Source organism: Bufo gargarizans, chromosome 8 (assembly GCF_014858855.1).
Source record: "Bufo gargarizans isolate SCDJY-AF-19 chromosome 8, ASM1485885v1, whole genome shotgun sequence".
Lineage (NCBI taxonomy): Eukaryota > Metazoa > Chordata > Amphibia > Anura > Bufonidae > Bufo > Bufo gargarizans.
In genome coordinates, this window is record NC_058087.1 from 131,253,199 (window position 1) to 131,271,587 (window position 18,389).

Consider the following 18,389-nt stretch of genomic DNA (forward strand, 5'->3'; position numbering starts at 1 on the left):
GCTACATTTACCCAGTGTGCAGTTAGGGAGATATAGCGTCCCTGGCCGTGCTTACTGGTCCACGTATCTGTGGTTAGGTGGACCTTGCCACAGATGATGTTGCGCAGTGCACACTTGATTTTATCCGATACTTGGTTGTGCAGGGAAGGCATGGCTCTCCTGGAGAAGTAGTGGCGGCTTGTAATGAGGTACTGTGGGACAGCAAGTGACATGAGCTGTTTGAAGCTGTCCGTCTCCACCAGCCTGAATGACAGCATTTCAAAGGCCAGCAGTTTAGAAATGCTGGTATTCAGGGCAAGGAATCGAGGGTGGCTAGGTGGGAATTTACGCTTTCTCTCAAAGGTTTGTGAGATGGAGAGCTGAACGCTTCCGTGTGACATGGTGGAGATGCTTGGTGACGGAGGTGGTGTTGTTGGTGGCACATCCTCTATTTGCTGGGCGGCAGGTGCCAACGTTCCTCCAGAGGCGGAGGAAGAGGCCGAGGCAGCAGCAGAAGAGGGAGCAGGAGGGGCCTGAGCCCTTTCTTGGTTCTGAAGGTGCTTACTCCACTGCAGCCCATGTCTCGCATGTAGATGCCTGGTCATGCAGGTTGTGCTAAGGTTCAGAACGTTGATGCCTCGCTTCAGGCTCTGATGGCACAGCGTGCAAACCACTCGGGTCTTGTCGTCAGTACATTGTGTGAAGAAGTGCCATGCCAGGGGACTCCTTGAAGCTGCCTTTGGGGTGCTCGGTCCCTGTTGACGGTGGCCAGTAGTAGGCAAACTGTTTTGGCGATGGCTGCTCTGCTTTTGCACCCTGCTCCCGCTTTTGCTACGCTGTTGGCTCGGTCTCACCACTGCCTCTTCCTCCGAACTCTGAAAGTCAGTGGCACGACCTTCATTCCATGTGGGGTCTAGGACCTCATCGTCCCCTGCATCACCTTCCACCCAGTCTTCCTCCCTGGCCTCCTTTTCGGTCTGCAAACTGCAGAAAGACGCAGCAGTTGGTACCTGTGTTTCGCCATCATCAGAGACGTGCTGAGGTGGTATTCCCATGTCCTCATCAGGAAACATAAGTGGTTGTGCGTCAGTGCATTCTATGTCTTTGCACCCCTGGGGAAGGGATAGGTGGATGCCCTTGGGAAACCCTGCCAGCAGAGTCTTCAAACAGCATAAGAGACTGCTGCATGACTTGAGGCTCATACAGGTTCACTGATATGCACGGGGGTGATGTGACAGACTGATGGGCATGGGTTTCAGGCGCCACCTGTGTGCTTTCTGCAGAAGACTGGGTGGGAGATAATGTGAACGTGCTGGATCCACTGTCGGCCACCCAATTGACTAGCGCCTGTACTTGCTCAGACATTACCATCCTTAGAACGGCATTGGGCCCCACCAAATATCGCTGTAGATTCTGGCGGCTACTGGGACCTGAGGTAGTAGGTTCAGTCGGACGTGTAGCTGTGGCAGAACGGCCACGTCCTCTCCCTGCACCAGAGGCTCCACCAACACCACCACCACGACTGCGTCCCTTATTAGATGTTTGCCTCATAGTTAGCATTCACAAAGTAAAAAGTGGTTAAGTATGTTAAAAATAATAAACCGCCAATATAAACCCTGATGTAGGGTATTGCACTCAATATTTCTTTTTTTACTCTATATGACAGCGGTATTTGTGGCCTAAATGTGACAGTCACTTATGCATGTCTTATCCCAGATGTGCAGTATATCAGAGGGTTTTTTCACTCCAGTATGCCAAAGCCGTATTTATGGCCTAAATGTGACAGTGACTTATGCATGTCTAATCCCAGATGTGCAGTATATTAGAGGCTTTTTTCACCCTACCCAAAAAGCTGTATTTCTGTCCTAAATGTGACAGTGACTTATGCACGTGTAATCCCAGGTATGCAGTATTTAGAGGGTTTCTTCACCCCAGTTTGCCAAAGCTGTATTTCTGGACTTGCAGATAGCCTATGCTGGTGCACTATAGTTGCAAAAAATGGCTGCCGATCAGGTATTGATGAAATGAAGGAAAAAAAAGTTTGTTTTCAGCAGTAGTTGGCTCAGGGCAGGCTTAAAAAAATTGTGCACTGCACCCACAAAACACTTTTGCTGTAGATCGCTGAGTACATAAACCAGTTCTTGATAAGATCGCTCCCTGATCTCTCCCTCACAGCAGCTGCAGCCTCTCCCTACACTAATCTGAGCAGAGTGACAGGCGGCGCTACGTGACTCCAGCATAAATAGAGGCTGGGTCACATGCTGCAGTTGGCCAATCACAGCCATGCCAATTGTAGGCATGGCTGTGATGGCCTTTTGGGGCAAGTAGTATGACGCTTGTTGATTGGCTGCTTTTGCAGCCTTTCAAAAAGCACCATAAAAATCGTTGAGCACCGAACCCGAACTTTTACGTAAATTTTTTGGGTCCGGGTGCCGAAAACCTTAAAGTTCGTTACGAACCAGAACTTTACAGTTCAGGTTCGCTCAACTCTAATAAGAATGCATTTGTGGAACAGGAGCATGTGACCATGCCCACAAAGCCGGATGAACACTGCGAGAACCAGGGCATGGACACAGCAGAGGACTGAATGGAACAGCAGCATACCTCCCACCCATCCCAGATCTGATGGGACAGTCCCGGATTTCAGTGGCTGTCACGCAGTCCCGGAACGGCCAAGGAATGTCTCGTTTTCAGCTGATTGTAATGGTGAAGCAGGGAGCCGTCCTCTCTCTGCTTCACCATTCCTCTCAGATGCAGGCACCCCCAGCAGCAGTACCATACGGTCACACATTGAGTCTGTGCTCCTACACTGCAAGTACCATGTGTGACCGCATTGTGCAGCTGCCGGGGAGCGCCGGCATCGGAGGTTCTAGGTGACTAGTTACTGTTTTTGTTTCTTCCTGTAAAGGGGGCACATGTGGGCATAACTAATATGAAGGGTGCACAACTGGGCATAACCACTCTGCGGGGGCACATGTGGGCATAACTACTCTGAGGGGGCACACCTTGGCATATCTACTGTGGAGGGAGCATATATTGGCATATCAACTGAATAGCTGTTATGAGGGGGCACATATTTGGGCATTACTACTATGAAGGCGGCACTGAGTGGGGATTACTACTATGTGCTGGCACCAAAGGGGAATAATTACTGTGTGTGGGCATCAAGGGGAGCGATAAGAATTCATTATTTCCTGAAAACCTCTTTAAAGCGTGTGGTTCATCGCTCCAGCATTGTACAAGTACTATATACACATTTCTTTTGTAGCATTTAACGTCCCCATAGAAGTGAACAGGACCCGCTCTGGTGTTCATTGTCTGTAACACCGCTCTCGGCCACGAGGGGGCGCTGGAAGGCAACGCATTGCTCCAAACCACGTGATTTCTAGAGCACGCTTCTAGGTCATAAGACTGCGACAGAAGCGGCGGTGAGCGCGGGCTGGTGTCCTTGTCCTGTCATTAGCAGAGCGACAAGCAGGTATGTGATCGTGGACAACCGCGACAGGGCAGATATCGCGATGTAGTGTGATAGTTACTTGTGAAGCCCCTTCTTCCTGTGTGTGGGGTAATATGGGGTAAATCAGCCAGCGCCCCTTCTACACAGGTGCCCTGCACACACATTTACTGTTTTACACATCTAGGGCTGTGTTCACATGCAGAACCATTGCAGTCTATGGGGCTATTCACATGTGCAGTGAGTAGTGGCTGTCAAAAAAGAGGACATTCCATTTTCACTGTCAGGTGGAGCCCATTGAAATCCATGAGACCACTTTTAACGGCTGCTTAGATAGAAGTGCGCCTGTCTAATGGCTGTTTAAAACTGTTGCAATATGGCCTTTTAGGGGTTAAAAAAAATTACCTCACCCACTTACACACGCAGAGGCATTCGCTCCTCTCTATATTGTGAAGGACCTGCGCTCGTGACATCACGCAATCATGCTAGGGGCACGTGGTGATGTCACTAGGGTTCAGTGAATTGGGTTCGGGGTTGCTGTGTCTGAATTATTATATTTTTTTTTTGAACTATGTTAAAAGGTTTATCTAACCACTATAATGCCTGCTCCCCCCCAATGTATGGGCCGCTCACAAAGCCCGCGTGGCAGCTGCTACATCTCCCATCACTCGGATCAAAACGTATGGGGGCAGCCAATAGCAGGCTGCAATGGGAATGAGCCTCCCTAGCGTCACCCCATGCCTGCTATTGGCTGCCAAGTCGTCGTCGTCCCCCCCCCCCCCCTTCCCCAGATCTTTTGTCCGTACGATGGGGAGATGCGGGCATCAGGATTGGCTTGTGTGCCGGAGAGTAGGTATAATCTGTGTGAGGGGCCCAGGCATTATAGGGGTTGGATTACCCTTTTAAGAATAGCAGTTCTGTCCTACTTTAAAATATATGACCTATGCGGAGGTCTTTCTTAAGTTTCAGGAAATAATGCGAGACTTACTACTTCTCGCGTGTCATTTCGTTTGACATAAATTACCGTATCGGAGTATATTTTGATGTATGGCGGGGTCTTCTTTCTCTAAAGTGCTGTTTGTATAAGTTATCTGCCTGCACCACTATGTCCCGCTAGAGGAGTGCTGCTCTTTTGCTCTTTCTTGAACTATATAACCGATCTCTGTAGTCTCACCAGTGATGCCCCTCCACAAGCACCCACCTGCCATCTGGAAGTCCCTGAAGCTGAAGGAAGGTATCTATGCTCGCCTGCCTGCCCATTACCTGAAGTCTCTGAATGATACAGAGAAGCCCACGCCGGTACATTGGAAGCCACATGGCATGAAGTACAGGCTAAACCCAAAGACAGGGCAACGAGAGCGTGTTCAAGATGTGCCAGTGCTGCCCTACTTTCCTCCTGAGGCTGATGAAGGATTGTGGGGTGGAGAAGGCTGGATTTCTGGCTATCGATACGCAAATAATGATAAGGTGAGGACATTGCACGTTCACATCACTCGTCATCCCTGACCTGTAAGGTCCATCTTGTCTATTTGTGATGCAGATGTTGGTGGGGGAATAGCCTCCACATCCACGAGGGAAGCCCATCTTCTGGCTGGAGTGAACGACTCCCACTCTGATGCCTGGCCATGTAGTAAATGGTTGCCCATATATTGGCGTATGTGCCATGTAATATGACATTTACCTCACAGTGGGCAAAAACAAAAAAATCTGATCGCTAAAGAGGTTTTTATAAAAAAAATAAAATGAATAAAAGGTTGTCATGGTGATATAATCTCTATAACCAGTTCAAGACGAGCCATTTACCTCTCTTCCTGACCACAAGAATTTTCGGTGATACATGGGGCGTTAGTTTTGTCATTTTTATTTCCTGTAAAAAAAAAAAAATAATACATTTTTATATTTTTTTATACTGAGAAAAATCTTTAAACATTCTGTTCTCACATTAATATTTTTTTTTTTTTTACATGATGTGCCCTTTTCATAAGGGTTGTCTTTTAATTTACACTTTGTGCCCCCCGCAAGACCTTTTTAGAGAACATTTAAACCTTCCTTTTCTATAGCTGATTTCTCCTGTGACCTATTAGCCCCAGTTACAGGGGGGTGCAGCCCCCAGTGATTTTACAAATGAGCTGATCTGTGTATACAGCGATGGAGAAGGCAGGGACGGGAAAGTCCTCTGATTAGTGTCCATATCCATCCATGCCTTACTGGTTTATTGTAAGTTATGTTTTGTATGCATCATTATGCTCTCCATTTGTAACTACCTTTTAATACTGCCTCTTGTGGGGATGTTTATTTGCATAAAAAAACAATAAAAATAGTTAAATAAAAAATAATTAAATACTCTCTGGGTATCGGTACTGTCACTGAGAGCAGGATCCCCACCCTTACAGCCGTATTATTAGTGTTCAGCCGCTAACTCTACATAGACTCCAAGCAGAGATGAGCATAGGCCCCCGGATGTTTAAAGTCTGTGGAGAAGCAACCAATCACAGCACAGCTTTCATTTCAGAGTTTGCTTTTGAAAAATGAAAGCTGTGTTGAGATTGGTTGCTATGGGTAAAAAAAAAGACAGCTTTTCTTTTAGGCGCTTTCATAAATCTGGTCGGTCCATAAGCAGTTAACCAGCCACTTTGGTAAGTGTTACCAGGGCAGGGTCTACAGCGAGGAGACAAGTAACACAATTGTAAAGTTTTCCTGTTTCTCCATATGTTTCCGTATTTTACAGCTTTCTGCAAGAGTAAAGAAACTGTGGAGGCCTCAGCTCTTTACCCGGCAGCTGTACAGTGAGATTCTGGACAAAACCTTTCCCATCACTGTTACAATAAGGACTCTGGATCTTATTGATGCTGCTTATGGTTTTGATTTCTATATCCTACAGGTGAGTAGCGGTGCTGAGTAAAGGCCCCTGTTCACATTAGAGTTTTGTTGGCTGGAGAGGGCCGAAAATCTAATGTTTATGGGGAGCTTGTGACTCTCCCTGAACAGATGATGTCCAGGGAGAGAAGACTCTGGGAAACTGAATTTGGTTTCTGCATGCACAGCCTGTACACGTGTGACTCAGCTATAGGATGTGCATGCACAGCCCGTACACGGTGTGACTCAGCTATAGGATGTGCATGCACAGCCTGTACACGTGTGACTCAGCTATAGGATGTGCATGCACAGCCTGTACACGGTGTGACTCAGCTATAGGATGTGCATGCGCAGCCCGTACACGGTGTGACTCAGCTATAGGATGTGCATGCACAGCCCGTACACGGTGTGACTCAGCTATAGGATGTGCATGCACAGCCTGTACACGTGTGACTCAGCTATAGGATGTGCATGCACAGCCCGTACACGGTGTGACTCAGCTATAGGATGTGCATGCGCAGCCCGTACACGGTGTGACTCAGCTATAGGATGTGCATGCGCAGCCCGTACACGGTGTGACTCAGCTATAGGATGTGCATGCGCAGCCCGTACACGGTGTGACTCAGCTATAGGATGTGCATGCGCAGCCCGTACACGGTGTGACTCAGCTATAGGATGTGCATGCGCAGCCCGTACACGGTGTGACTCAGCTATAGGATGTGCATGCGCAGCCCGTACACGGTGTGACTCGGCTATAGGATGTACATGCGCAGCCCGTACACGGTGTGACTCGGCTATAGGATGTACATGCGCAGCCCATACACGGTGTGACTCGGCTATAGGATGTACATGCACAGCCTGTACACGGTGTTATTCAGCTGCAATATCTGCATGCAGAGCCCGTACACGGTGTGGCTCTGCTGCGGGATGTGCATGCAGAACCTGTACACTGTGTGATATTCCATTGTAGGCCTGAAGGTGGCAGCAAAACTTTGGAATATACAGGTGAAACTCGAAAAATTAGAATATCATGCAAAGTTAATTTATTTCTGTAATGCAACTTAAAAGGTGAAACTAACATATAGACTCATTACATGCACAGCGAGATATTTCAAGCCTTTATTTGTTAGAATTTGGATGATTATGGCTTACAGCTTATGAAACCCCAAAGTCACAATCTCAGGTACCCTTTGCTCAGGGGGTATGGATTAGTTAGCTGACTAGTGTGTGACACTTTGAGCCTAGAATATTGAACCGTTTCACAATCTTCTAATTTTAAGTTGCAGTAATTCAGTGCTTCTCAAATAGTGGAGCGTGCCCCCCAGGGGGGGCGCCAGGCTCCGTAAAGGGGGGCTCGTTCAGGGCCGGCCTTTGGGGTGTGCGGGCTGGGCGCCGGGCGGCCGACAGCTCGCAGTGTAATATGCGGCAGGGAGATGAGCGCTTCCATTGTGGAAGCGCTCATCTCCCTTCCTCTGATCAGAGGCCGTCGCAGGCGCCGGCCTCTGATGTACGGAGCGGGGGCCAGGGGAGGGACTGGGAGGAGGAGCTGGGGGCCGGCAATAGCGGTGGGGCGGTGCGGTCACTGTACTATAGCCCCGCCCCACTACTCCCTCCGGTATACTAATTTAAAATGTATTATTGAATTAAGTTATTAAACATGCCCCCCTCACTCCTAATAGTACCGTATATCCGAATTTCTTCCCTCAGTGATGTCATGTGCCTGCGCCGCCTGCTTTATGAATGAAGCAGGCGGCACAGACAAGTGACGTCACTGAGGGACGCGCCGGCCGCCCGGCCCGCCTGCCGGCATTATACAGATGAAATTCGGATATACGGTACTATTAGGAGTGAGGGGGCATGTTTAATAACTTTAAACGGCGGCGGGCACACGGAATCTGTGGATGGCACAGTTAGGGGGTGGAGGTCTGTGGATGGCACTGTTATGGGCTGGGGGGGGAACTGTGGATGGCACTGTTATGGGCTGGGGGGAACTGTGGATGGCACTGTTATGGGGTGGGGGGGAATATGTGAATGGCACATATATAACAGTGCCAGCCACAGATCCCCTGTAACAGTGCCAGCCACAGATCCCCCCCCCATAAGTGTCCGTCATCCACAGATCCCCACCATACTATTTACAGTTGCGCAGGGGGCGCGAAATGTTTTCTTCTTCCTAGGGGGGTGCATGACAGAAAATAATTGAGAAGCACTGCAGTAATTCAACTCCTTTTTAAGTTGCATTACTGAAATAGATGAACTTTTGCACGATATTCTAATTTTTCGCGTTTCACCTGTACAGGATTTTCTATTCAACAGTGTCTTAAATCCTCTTGCTAACTAGTAGGCCCTGGTGGGGGGGTAATACATTTTTTATATATATTTTTTTTTAATGATAAAAGTATATAAATTCAAATCGCCACCTTTCCGCAGTATAAAAGTAAACAATAAAAAAATAGGCATAGCTGAATCACCTCCCCCCCCCCCCTTAAAGATTCAGTAACACTTTTAATTTATACTTTTTCTGTTAAAGAAACACTCCAAAAAAGTTAGTTCTCTGACCTGTTAGAAAGCTACATGATGTAAACTGTAATGAAGGTAATCTTCTTACCAGTGACTGTATTTGTGAGTTATAACCTCTCTTCTGATCCTCAGCTGTGTCATGTGACCAGCACTCTGATCTCCAACTGACACAGGACAGGACGTCATTTACTTCTCTATTTATTTATTTATTTATTTATTTATTAATATGAGACTAACATTGAAGCTCCCGAGACAATACATAGAGATCTGGCTTCCACACATAATATGCTGTGTTATTTGGAAAGTTTTATTGCTGGTCACATGACACAGCTGAGGATCAGAACGGAGGGGATAGGTCACAAATACAATCACTGGTATAAAAATTGCCATCACTACAGTTTAAATCATGTCCCTTTCTAACAGGTCATAAAAGAAACTTTTTTGTGGGAGTGCTACTTTAATTCAACCCACAGAACAGCTCTCCCCCACCACACGGGGAGGTGTTATCGGTGACTGATAGGATTCCCTGTATACAACTTCTAGAAGGTTAGCAATCGCTGTTAATTCTCCCCCCCCCCCACCCCCTTCCCACTAAGGGCTGCTCACAAGTGGATCTGTGGATGACACATACCGTATATAGCATCTTATGCTATGTGTCCTCCACAGATCTCCCTCCCCGCCACTCACAGGAGTGTACATTTGACATTTCTAAACTGCAGTAACTTTAACTTTAAATCCGGATTCAGCGGCCGCTCATCTCTTCCAGTACCTTAACCTTACACCACTGGGCTAGCTTCGGTAACAGGGCCAGGCTACAGCCTGCAGGCACTGCCTGTTAGTTGTTACCGAGCGAGTGCTGATTTCTGCAGGTCAGAGGTTACGGATTACAGTTTAGAAGAAATGTACACTCCTGTGAGCGGTCCAAAGGCGGATCCAGAGCCTGGTCTCGGGAGGGGCACTTCCAGATTATTTTCTGTCCGCCGCCACAGAACAAGGGTGCTTATAGAACAGACTACACAGTGTAGCGATATATTGTATATTGTGTGGCACAGTGTAGCGGTATACTGTACATTGTGTGGCACAGTGTATTCTATATGTGTATAACATAAACATATTTCACATGAAAACTTAGTTACTTGGCTTGGCCCTTGGGGATCTGGGACGCCACTTCCACACTTTGGCCGGGGGCTCGGCGGAGCTGATGTTCTGTTTCATCCTAATGAGAAAGATTTCATAATAAGGATTTGGAGAAGGGGCAGAGGGATAGCAGAGCAGGGAGAGGCTGGTGCTGCTACTAGGGGGTCATACCATGGGGGAGTAATAAAGCCCACCATAATGCCCCCGCAGTAGAAATTATTCTCCTTATAATGTGACAATGCAAAAAATACCCCCTTGCAATGCCCCAAGTTGAGCTAATGTCCCCCATAATGTGCCAGTATAAAATACCCCTATATAGTGCCCCCAGTAAATGCCGCCATAGTGCTCCTCTCCCCCCTCCCTCCTAGTGCCCCCCATAATGTAACAGTATAAAATGCCCCAGTAGATGCCCTCCGTGTCCCCCACAATTTGCAAGTATAAAATACCCTTTCTTTGTGGCCTCAGTAGATGCCCCTATAGTGCCCACCAATAACGGGCCAGTAACCATAAAAAAAATTATTGCAATAAAAAACTTTTTTAGTTTTAATATTTTTTTTAAAAAAATTGGACGTGGTAATATGTGATATGTTTATTTATTGTTTATGTATTTTATATGTAAAATTGGAAAAGGGGGTGATTTATACTTAATATTACTTATTAAATAAAAAAAAATAAAAAACTTTTAGCCCCCTTAGGGGCTAGAACCTGAGATCTTTTCATTCCTTCTCCTATTCACCCTAATGGAATATCAGGGTGAATAGGACTTTACACTCTCCCTGCTGCCCTGGGCATAGTTCACACAGCAGCAGGGAGATTACCATGGCAGCCAGGGCTTCAGTAGCATCCTGGCTGCCATGGTAACCGATCAGAGCCTCAGGATTACACTGCTGGGGCTCCGATCAGAACTGCCACCAATAGAGGAGGGGAGGGCACCCTGTGGCCACTACCACCAATGTTTTTAATACTGTGGGGGGGTTGAGGAGGCGGGCGCACTGCACCACCAATGATAATTGACCTTTAATGCAGGAGGGGTTAACTGCCGCTGATCGCAGCTCCCTGTCAGAGGCAGGTTGCCAGCTATGTGATTCTGCTGCCAGCATGCGCCTCCCTTTTTAAAGGTTAAAGAGGACCTTTCATGGGGCCAAACATTGTAAACTAACTATCAGGATATGTAGAGCGGCGCCCAGGGATCTCACTGCATTTACTATTATTCCTTGCCCGCTATGGCCCCCGGTATATTCTCCCGCTCTGTATGCTAATTGCTAGCATCGGAGCAATTGGGAGGAGACTGCCCTTTTTCTCAATGTGCGTCTCCTTTTCTCTGGCTGTAGCACTGTCCAATCAAGGCGCACAGCATCACAGCCAGGGAGAAGGTGAATAATTTTTTTTATTTATATTTTTTTTCTCTCCCTGACGCTTTGATTGGACGGTGCTACAGCCAGAGAGAAGGATAATCCCATTAAGAAAAAGGGCAGTCATCTCCGATGCTAGCAATTAGCATACAGAACGGGAGAATATACTGGGGGCTACAGCGGGCAAATGGAGCGGCCACCAGGAATAAGTCCAGTGAGATCCCTGGGAGCCGCTCTACATATCCCGATAATTAGTTTACAATGTTTGGACCCAGTGTGGCGCAGTGTGCCCACCCCTCTCTTCTTATTGACAGCAGCGGTGGCACAGGGAGGAGGGAGAGAGTGACTCCTTCTCCCATGTGCTGCTGACAGCAATGCGCTTCATGCATGTTCTCGGATGCTAGGCTGTGCAGTAGGGCAGCCTAGTATTGTGTGTGGGTGTTTTTTTTTTTTTTTTTTTTTTTTTGTTTTTTTTTGTCAAATCCCGGTATCGTATCGACTGGGTATCAATATTTCGATACCCACGACAACCCTATATCAATCTGCTCCTCTCCTCCTGCTCTATAACACGGTGCCTGCAGATTGCAGTGTATTTTGTGGTGACAGGTACTCTTTGAAGCCAGACCATGTTATTAAGCGTTTATTATATCTCTACTAATATCCATGTATTCTAGACCCCACAGAGGGATTTGCACTCAAAGCTGGGAATGGAATTGAAAAGGGCAATGCAAATGCGCCTGGCAAAGAAGGATCCAGGTCTTCACCCCAATGATCCAGTAAAGAGAGAACAGATTTACAACAAGTACAAGGTTTGCATTCTACTCTTTCAACTAATAAGATTGATCATACTTGGCATAGGTGTCTGTCACTTAGTGTTTCCTACCTACCAGATTTTTGGATCCACTTAGTTTCATGCCGGATTAGTACAAATATATCAGTATAAACAGTGCTGTGCATATGGCAACCATATTCCAGTCAATGCTACAGCCAAGAATGGAAGCAGCATTTTATTTTATTTTTTGGGGCTTTCTGTTTGTGAGATCCGTTCAGGGCTCTCACAAGCGGTCCAAAACGGATCAGTTTGCATTCTGAACGGAAAGGGATCTGCTCAGAATGCATCAGTTCAGTTTCCATTCCGGTCCGTCTGTGGAAACTGAGCCAAACGGATCCGTCCTGGCACGCAATGTAAGTCAATGGGGAGAGATTAGTTTTCACTGGCACAATAGAAAACTGATCCGTCCTCCATAGACCTTCAATGGTGTTCAAGACAGGTCTGTCATGGCTATGTTAAAGATAATACAAACGGATCCGTTCTGAGCGAATGCAGACGGTTGTATTATGTGAACTAATCCGTCCATGATGGATCTGCACAAAACGCGAGTGTGAAATTAGCCTAAAACAGTTTTTAATTAACTTTTCCATTCTATGTGGTTACTTTGCTAGGAGTTTGAAATCCCACTGGAGGAAGCGGAATGGGTTGGGTTAAGCTTAGAAGAAGCTGTAGAAAAACAAAGACTTTTAGAAAAAAAGGTGCGTGTCCATGAAAGGTGACAAAAAATAAATATATATCTCTATCTATCTATATCACTATATACTATGTTGTAATGTCGGTCATCTTCTGTTTAGCTCTTAGCCTATTCCTATATAAACATTTCCTCATTAATCTTCTTCTCATTGGAAGCAAGTTTATCAAGTGTCCTTTTGTCCTTCCATTTATCTTTGTGTTTTAGGACCCCACTCCTGTGTTTAAAATTGCAGTAGAGGAGCTTGTTCAGAAACTATCAGCTCAGAAACTAGAAGAATTGGCAGCAGTACAGACCAAATCCTAAGAATGTATTCACTGGACACTAATCCCAAACTCTGCCATACAGTCACTTCTTTCTGTTGTGTATGAACAGACATTTAAGGCTGAAAAGTCTTTGACTGAAGTGCTCCTCAGGAAGTCCAGTACAAGGTCTACCCCCATGATTCCTACTGGAGAACGTCCATAAACCTCTGCATACATCATTCATTTTTATGAACCGCAAAAAAATGCAGACCGCATGGATCTCATCTGTGTGCTGTCCACATTCATGTGGCTGTTCCTCAAATTATAAAACATGTCCTACTCTAGTCCATTGTGCAGACAAGAATGGGCATATCTATAAATTGCAGCATGCACACGCCAGTATCCATATTTTGAGGATCTGCAGTTTGCAGACCACGGTCTGCATGAGACCTACTCTGTGTTGTACAAATGGTCTAAGGTTTATTAATCCATGAAAAATTTAATTGGTCAGTACATAACAGAAGTCGCAATACATTGATCTAGTCAAGAAAACAAAAAGCCTAAGGCTTTTTTTTTTTTTTTTTAAATAGTTTTCTACACTTTGAATCGCATGCTCATTCTGTTCATGTATGTTTAACTTAAGGAAATCAAATAAAATATCTTTTGACAAATGTGACTCCATACATTTTTATTTATACAGTTTTGGGAAATGAGTGCAATTTAATAGTGTTTTTTCTTTCCCCCACAAATACTCTTTTCATTAAGTAAGACCAAAGTTGGATAAACAATCGGTCAACAGATAATGTAAATAAAGATTCCAATATGCAATAACCAGGAAAATTAAGAAACTACAAAAATCTACAATTCAGTGCGTCTTGTAAAGAAGAGAGAAGACCAGAAGGAGAGAAAAAAGGTGAGGGTGAGGAGGGACATCAGGGGGTAGCGGGCAAATGAATGGAGGAAGGAGGATAGACCTTGGAAAAGGTAAACATGGTAACATAGTACATAAGGCCGAAAAAAGACATTTGTCCATCCAGTTCGGCCTGTTATCCTGCAAGTTGATCCAGAGAAAGGCAAGAAAAAAACCCTGTGAGGTAGAAGCAATCAGAATAACTCCCTGGATCAACGACCCCTCTCTAGTAGCTATAACCTGTAATATTATTAAGCTCCAGAAATACGTCCAGGTCCCTCTTGAATTCCTTTATTGTACTCACCATCACCACCTCCTCAGGCAGAGAGTTCCAGAGTCTCACTGCTCTTACCGTAAAGAATCCTTTTCTATGATTGTGTACCAACCTTCTTTCCTCCAGACGCAGAGGATGTCCCCTCGTCACAGTCCTGGGGATAAGAAGCTGATGGGATAGATCTCTGTACTGACCCCTGATATATTTATACATATTAATTAGATCTCCCCTCAGTCGTCTTTTTTTCTAAAGTGAATAACCCTAATTTTGATAATCTTTCAGGGTACTGTAGTTGCCCCATTCCAGTTATTACTTTAGTTGCCCTCTTCTGGACCTTATCCAGCTCTGCTAGGTCTGCCTTGTTTACAGGAGCCCAGAACTGTACACAGTACTCCATGTGTGGTCTGACTAGCGATTTTGTAAAGTGGTAGGACTATGTTCTTATCACGGGAATCTATGCCCCTTCTGATGCAACCCATTATCTTGTTGGCCTTGGCAGCAGCTGCCTGACACTGGTTTTTGCAGCTTAGTTTGCTGTTTATTAAAATTCCTAGGTCCTTTTCCATGTCAGTGTTACCGAGTGTTTTACCATTTAGTATGTACAGGTGACTTGCATTTTTCCTTCCCATGTGCATAACTTTACATTTATCAGTGTTAAACCTCATCTGCCACTTATCTGCCCAAGCCTCCAATCTGTCCAGATCCCTCTGTAGTAGTATACTGTCCTCTTCAGTGTAAATTACTTTACACAGTTTAGTGTCATCTGCGAAAATTGATACTTTACTATGCAAGCCTTCTACAAGATCATTAATAAATATATTGAAGAGAATAGGGCCCAATACTGACCCCTGAGGTACTCCACTAGTGACAGTGACCCAATCTGAGTGTGTACCGTTAATAACCACCCTCTGTTTTCTATCATTGAGCCAGTTACTTACCCACATACAGATGTTTTCTCCCAGTCCGAGCATTCTCATTTTATATACTAATATAGGTACACATCGAAAAACGAGCAAGTTGGATAGTAGAAAGAGTTAGTAGCTTGTAAAGTTATATATTGGTAAGGTAACCCAAAGCCATTCATCAGCAAAGCACAAAAGTAAAAAATAAATAAGATATATACCGTAGGAGATATGAAAGAAATGAATCTCCAGTGGAGAGCCCACATTCAATGCAGTGAAGATTCTACATTGAGGTGAATTTAGTTTCGAAAACCTAAAATCTTTTACAGGGTCAGCTCACCTGCAGGCCCGCAACTCAATGTGAATGAGGCCCTCCTTTATGTGATATACAGGTTGTATCAGAGTGCCTCTTCCATGTAATTTTTGGCGGCATTTGCACTTTATATTCAAGTAAATATACAGGAAAGAATGTTTTCACTTAATTGTTCCTATAAAATCGATTTGGTTTTGTGTGTAAAACCTTAATTAGATTGTGGGCCTGGTAATCAGTTTAAGGCCTTTTAAAGGGAACCTGTCACCGGTATTTTGTGTGTAGAGCTGAGGACATGGGTTGCTAGATGGTCGTTAGCACATCTGCAATATCCAGTCCCCGTAGCTCTGTGCATTTTATTGTTTGTTAAAAAAAATAATAATTGATACATATGCAAATTAACCTGAAGTCCTGTCCCTGACTCATCAAAATTTTTTTTTTATAGGGACTGGGTATTGCGGTTATGCTAGCGGCCATCTAGCATCCCATGTCCTCAGCTCTATACCCAAAATCCCGGTGACAGGTTCCCTTTAAGCGGCAGCGGCATGGTGATAAAAATGAGTGGCAAAGTGACATACTGTGGAAATGGCAGCATGAGGAGGCCACATAGTGGCACAATGACCCATGTGCATAACCTTTCATTTGTCAGTGTAAAACCTTATCTGCCCAAGCCTCCAATCTATCCAGATCCATCTGTAGTAGTATACTGTCCTCTTCAGTGTTAATTACTTTACACAGTTTAGTGTCAGCTGCAAAAATTTTTATTTTACTGTGCAAGCCTTCTACAAGATCATTAACAAATATATTGAAGAGAATGGGGCCCAATACTGACCCCTGTGGTACTGTGACAGTGACCCAATCTAAGTGTGTACCGTTAATAACCACCCTCTGTTTTCTATCATTGAGCCAATTACTTACCCACATACAGACGTTTTCTCCCAGTCCGAGCATTCTCATTTTATATACTAACCTTTTATGTGGTACAGTGGCAAATGCTTTGGAGAAGTCCAGATATACGACATCCATTGACTCACCACTGTCCCTCCTCATAGAAACTTATTAAATTAGTTTGACATGACCGATCCCTCATGAAGCCATGCTGATATGGTGTTATTTGCAAACAGTTTACCCACAACAGATGTTAAACTTGCCAGTCAAAAATTTCCGGGGTCTGTTTTTGCACCCTTTTTGAATATTGGCACCACATTTGCTATGCACCAATCCTGTGGAACCTTCCCTGTCAGTATAGAGTCTGTAAATATCAGAAATATGGGTCTGGCTATGACATTGCATACACCCCCGTATTCTAAGAATTAAGTAATCCGGTCCTGGTGATTTGTCAATTTTTAATCTTTTTAAGTCGCTGTTGTACTTCTTCCTGGGTCAGACAGGGCACTTTTAATGGGGAATTTACTTTTACATTCTGCATTTCATCTGACAGTTTATTTTCCTTAGTGAATACCGGGGAGAAAAAAATATTTTATAGCTTTGCTTTCTCCTCGTCGCTCTCTGCAACTTCCCCCTCATTGCTCTGTATAGGGCTGACACCTTCTGATTTAGACTTTTTACCATTTATATAATTGAAGAACATTTTAGGGTTAGTTTTGCTCTCTTTGGCAATTAATCTCTCGGTCTCTTGTTTGGCTGCTTTTATTTTTTCATTTTTTGCTTTCTTTACAGTTCTATTTATCCATATTGGTTTCTTCTTGTTCCTTAACCCTTTTATTCCTATAATGTATGTACCTCTCACAATTAGATTTTAGGATGCTTTTAAAAATGATCAATTTTGTGGCGGTATCTTTATTTTTGAGGACTTTGTCCCAGTTACGCCTATGGGCCTCTCTTAGCTAAATTTAGATTATTTTTTTTTAAGTTTGGTATTTTTGTTCCTCCCTGTAGAAACGCTTGTTTGAAGGATCATTGGAAGGTTATTACTTTATGGTCACTATTTCCCAGGTGTCCCCCAACCTGCACATCTGCTGTTCTGTCAGGTCTATACTAAGTCCAGTATGGCTGTCCCTCTAATTGGGTTCTGAACCAATTGGGAAAGGTAATTGTCTTTGGTTATTGCCAAGAACCTGTTTCCTTTATGAGATATACAAGTTTCAGTTTCCCAGTCTATATCTGGTTTTTTTTAAGTGCCCCATAATAACCACCTCATTATGATTTGCCGCCTTGTCAATCTCATTTAGTAGTAGATTTTCCATGGACTCTGGTATATAAGGTGGTTTATAATAAACTCCTATTAGTAATTTATTATTATTTTTGCCTCCATGTATTTCTACTGTAGACAGGACTTTACATAAAGGCAGACGTCTCCCCCTCTCCGGTTTTGACGATCCTTTCTAAACAGACTGCAACCTTGTACATTAACTGCCCAGTCATAGCTATCATCCAGCCATGTCTCAGTTATTCCCACTATGTCATAGTCCTCCTCACACATCACTAATTCCAGTTCACCAGTTTTAGCCAGGGATCTGGCATTAGTATACATACAATTAAGAGGTTTAAGTATATTTTTTACCCTACACCTTTCCTTCTGAACTGTTCTAGTCCCTCCTTCCATTCCTCCCCCAGTCCCACTACCTTGCCCCCGATCTCTATCTGCACTCTTCCCATCCTATAATGTAAACGCCCTCCCCCCAGTCCCTAGTTTTTTTTAATTCTTTTTATTGAGCATAAAAGAATACACAAGTCATATAAAGTACACACAACAGTATGTACCATACAGAAATCACAAACATAGTCCGTATATGTCAAGTTGGTCAGTCACATCACCAAAGACACATTCCTATACATATTATGATTGCGTGCAATGCGTTCAAATAAAGACATAAGTTCACAATCGTCTCGAAACTTCAGCTAATGAATTAGAAAGATCCTGCCTAGTGTACATCGACTGCGATGACGAACACCATCTTTCCCAT

The 18,389-nt window shown here is 44.6% G+C and overlaps 1 protein-coding gene across 2 annotated transcripts; it reads left to right on the forward strand.

Annotated features, from left to right (window-relative positions):
- Window positions 1-3,377: 3,377 nt before the first annotated feature.
- Window positions 3,378-13,742, forward strand: MRPL28 (mitochondrial ribosomal protein L28). Of its 2 annotated transcripts, none has more exons than XM_044303512.1 (6): window positions 3,378-3,457; window positions 4,602-4,900; window positions 6,162-6,314; window positions 11,973-12,107; window positions 12,742-12,828; window positions 13,029-13,742. In XM_044303512.1, exons 2-6 carry the CDS (start codon window positions 4,613-4,615, stop codon window positions 13,125-13,127), a joined length of 762 nt encoding a protein of 253 aa, XP_044159447.1. In that variant the 5' UTR covers window positions 3,378-3,457; window positions 4,602-4,612; the 3' UTR covers window positions 13,128-13,742. The 2 variants fall into 2 exon arrangements, with proteins under 2 accessions (XP_044159447.1, XP_044159448.1); XM_044303513.1 differs by lacking the exon at window positions 3,378-3,457 and adding an exon at window positions 3,563-3,583.
- Window positions 13,743-18,389: the final 4,647 nt, after the last annotated feature.

What these genes read in the sequence shown, in the direction of transcription:
- MRPL28 (XM_044303512.1), top strand. Translation starts at nt 4,613, where the DNA reads ATGCCCCTCCACAAGCACCCACCTGCCATCTGGAAGTCCCTGAAGCTG. An exon ending in GATACGCAAATAATGATAAG is followed by an intron (nt 4,901 to 6,161) that starts GTGAGGACATTG and finishes CGTATTTTACAG; the next exon opens with CTTTCTGCAAGAGTAAAGAA. An exon ending in TTGATTTCTATATCCTACAG is followed by an intron (nt 6,315 to 11,972) that starts GTGAGTAGCGGT and finishes CATGTATTCTAG; the next exon opens with ACCCCACAGAGGGATTTGCA.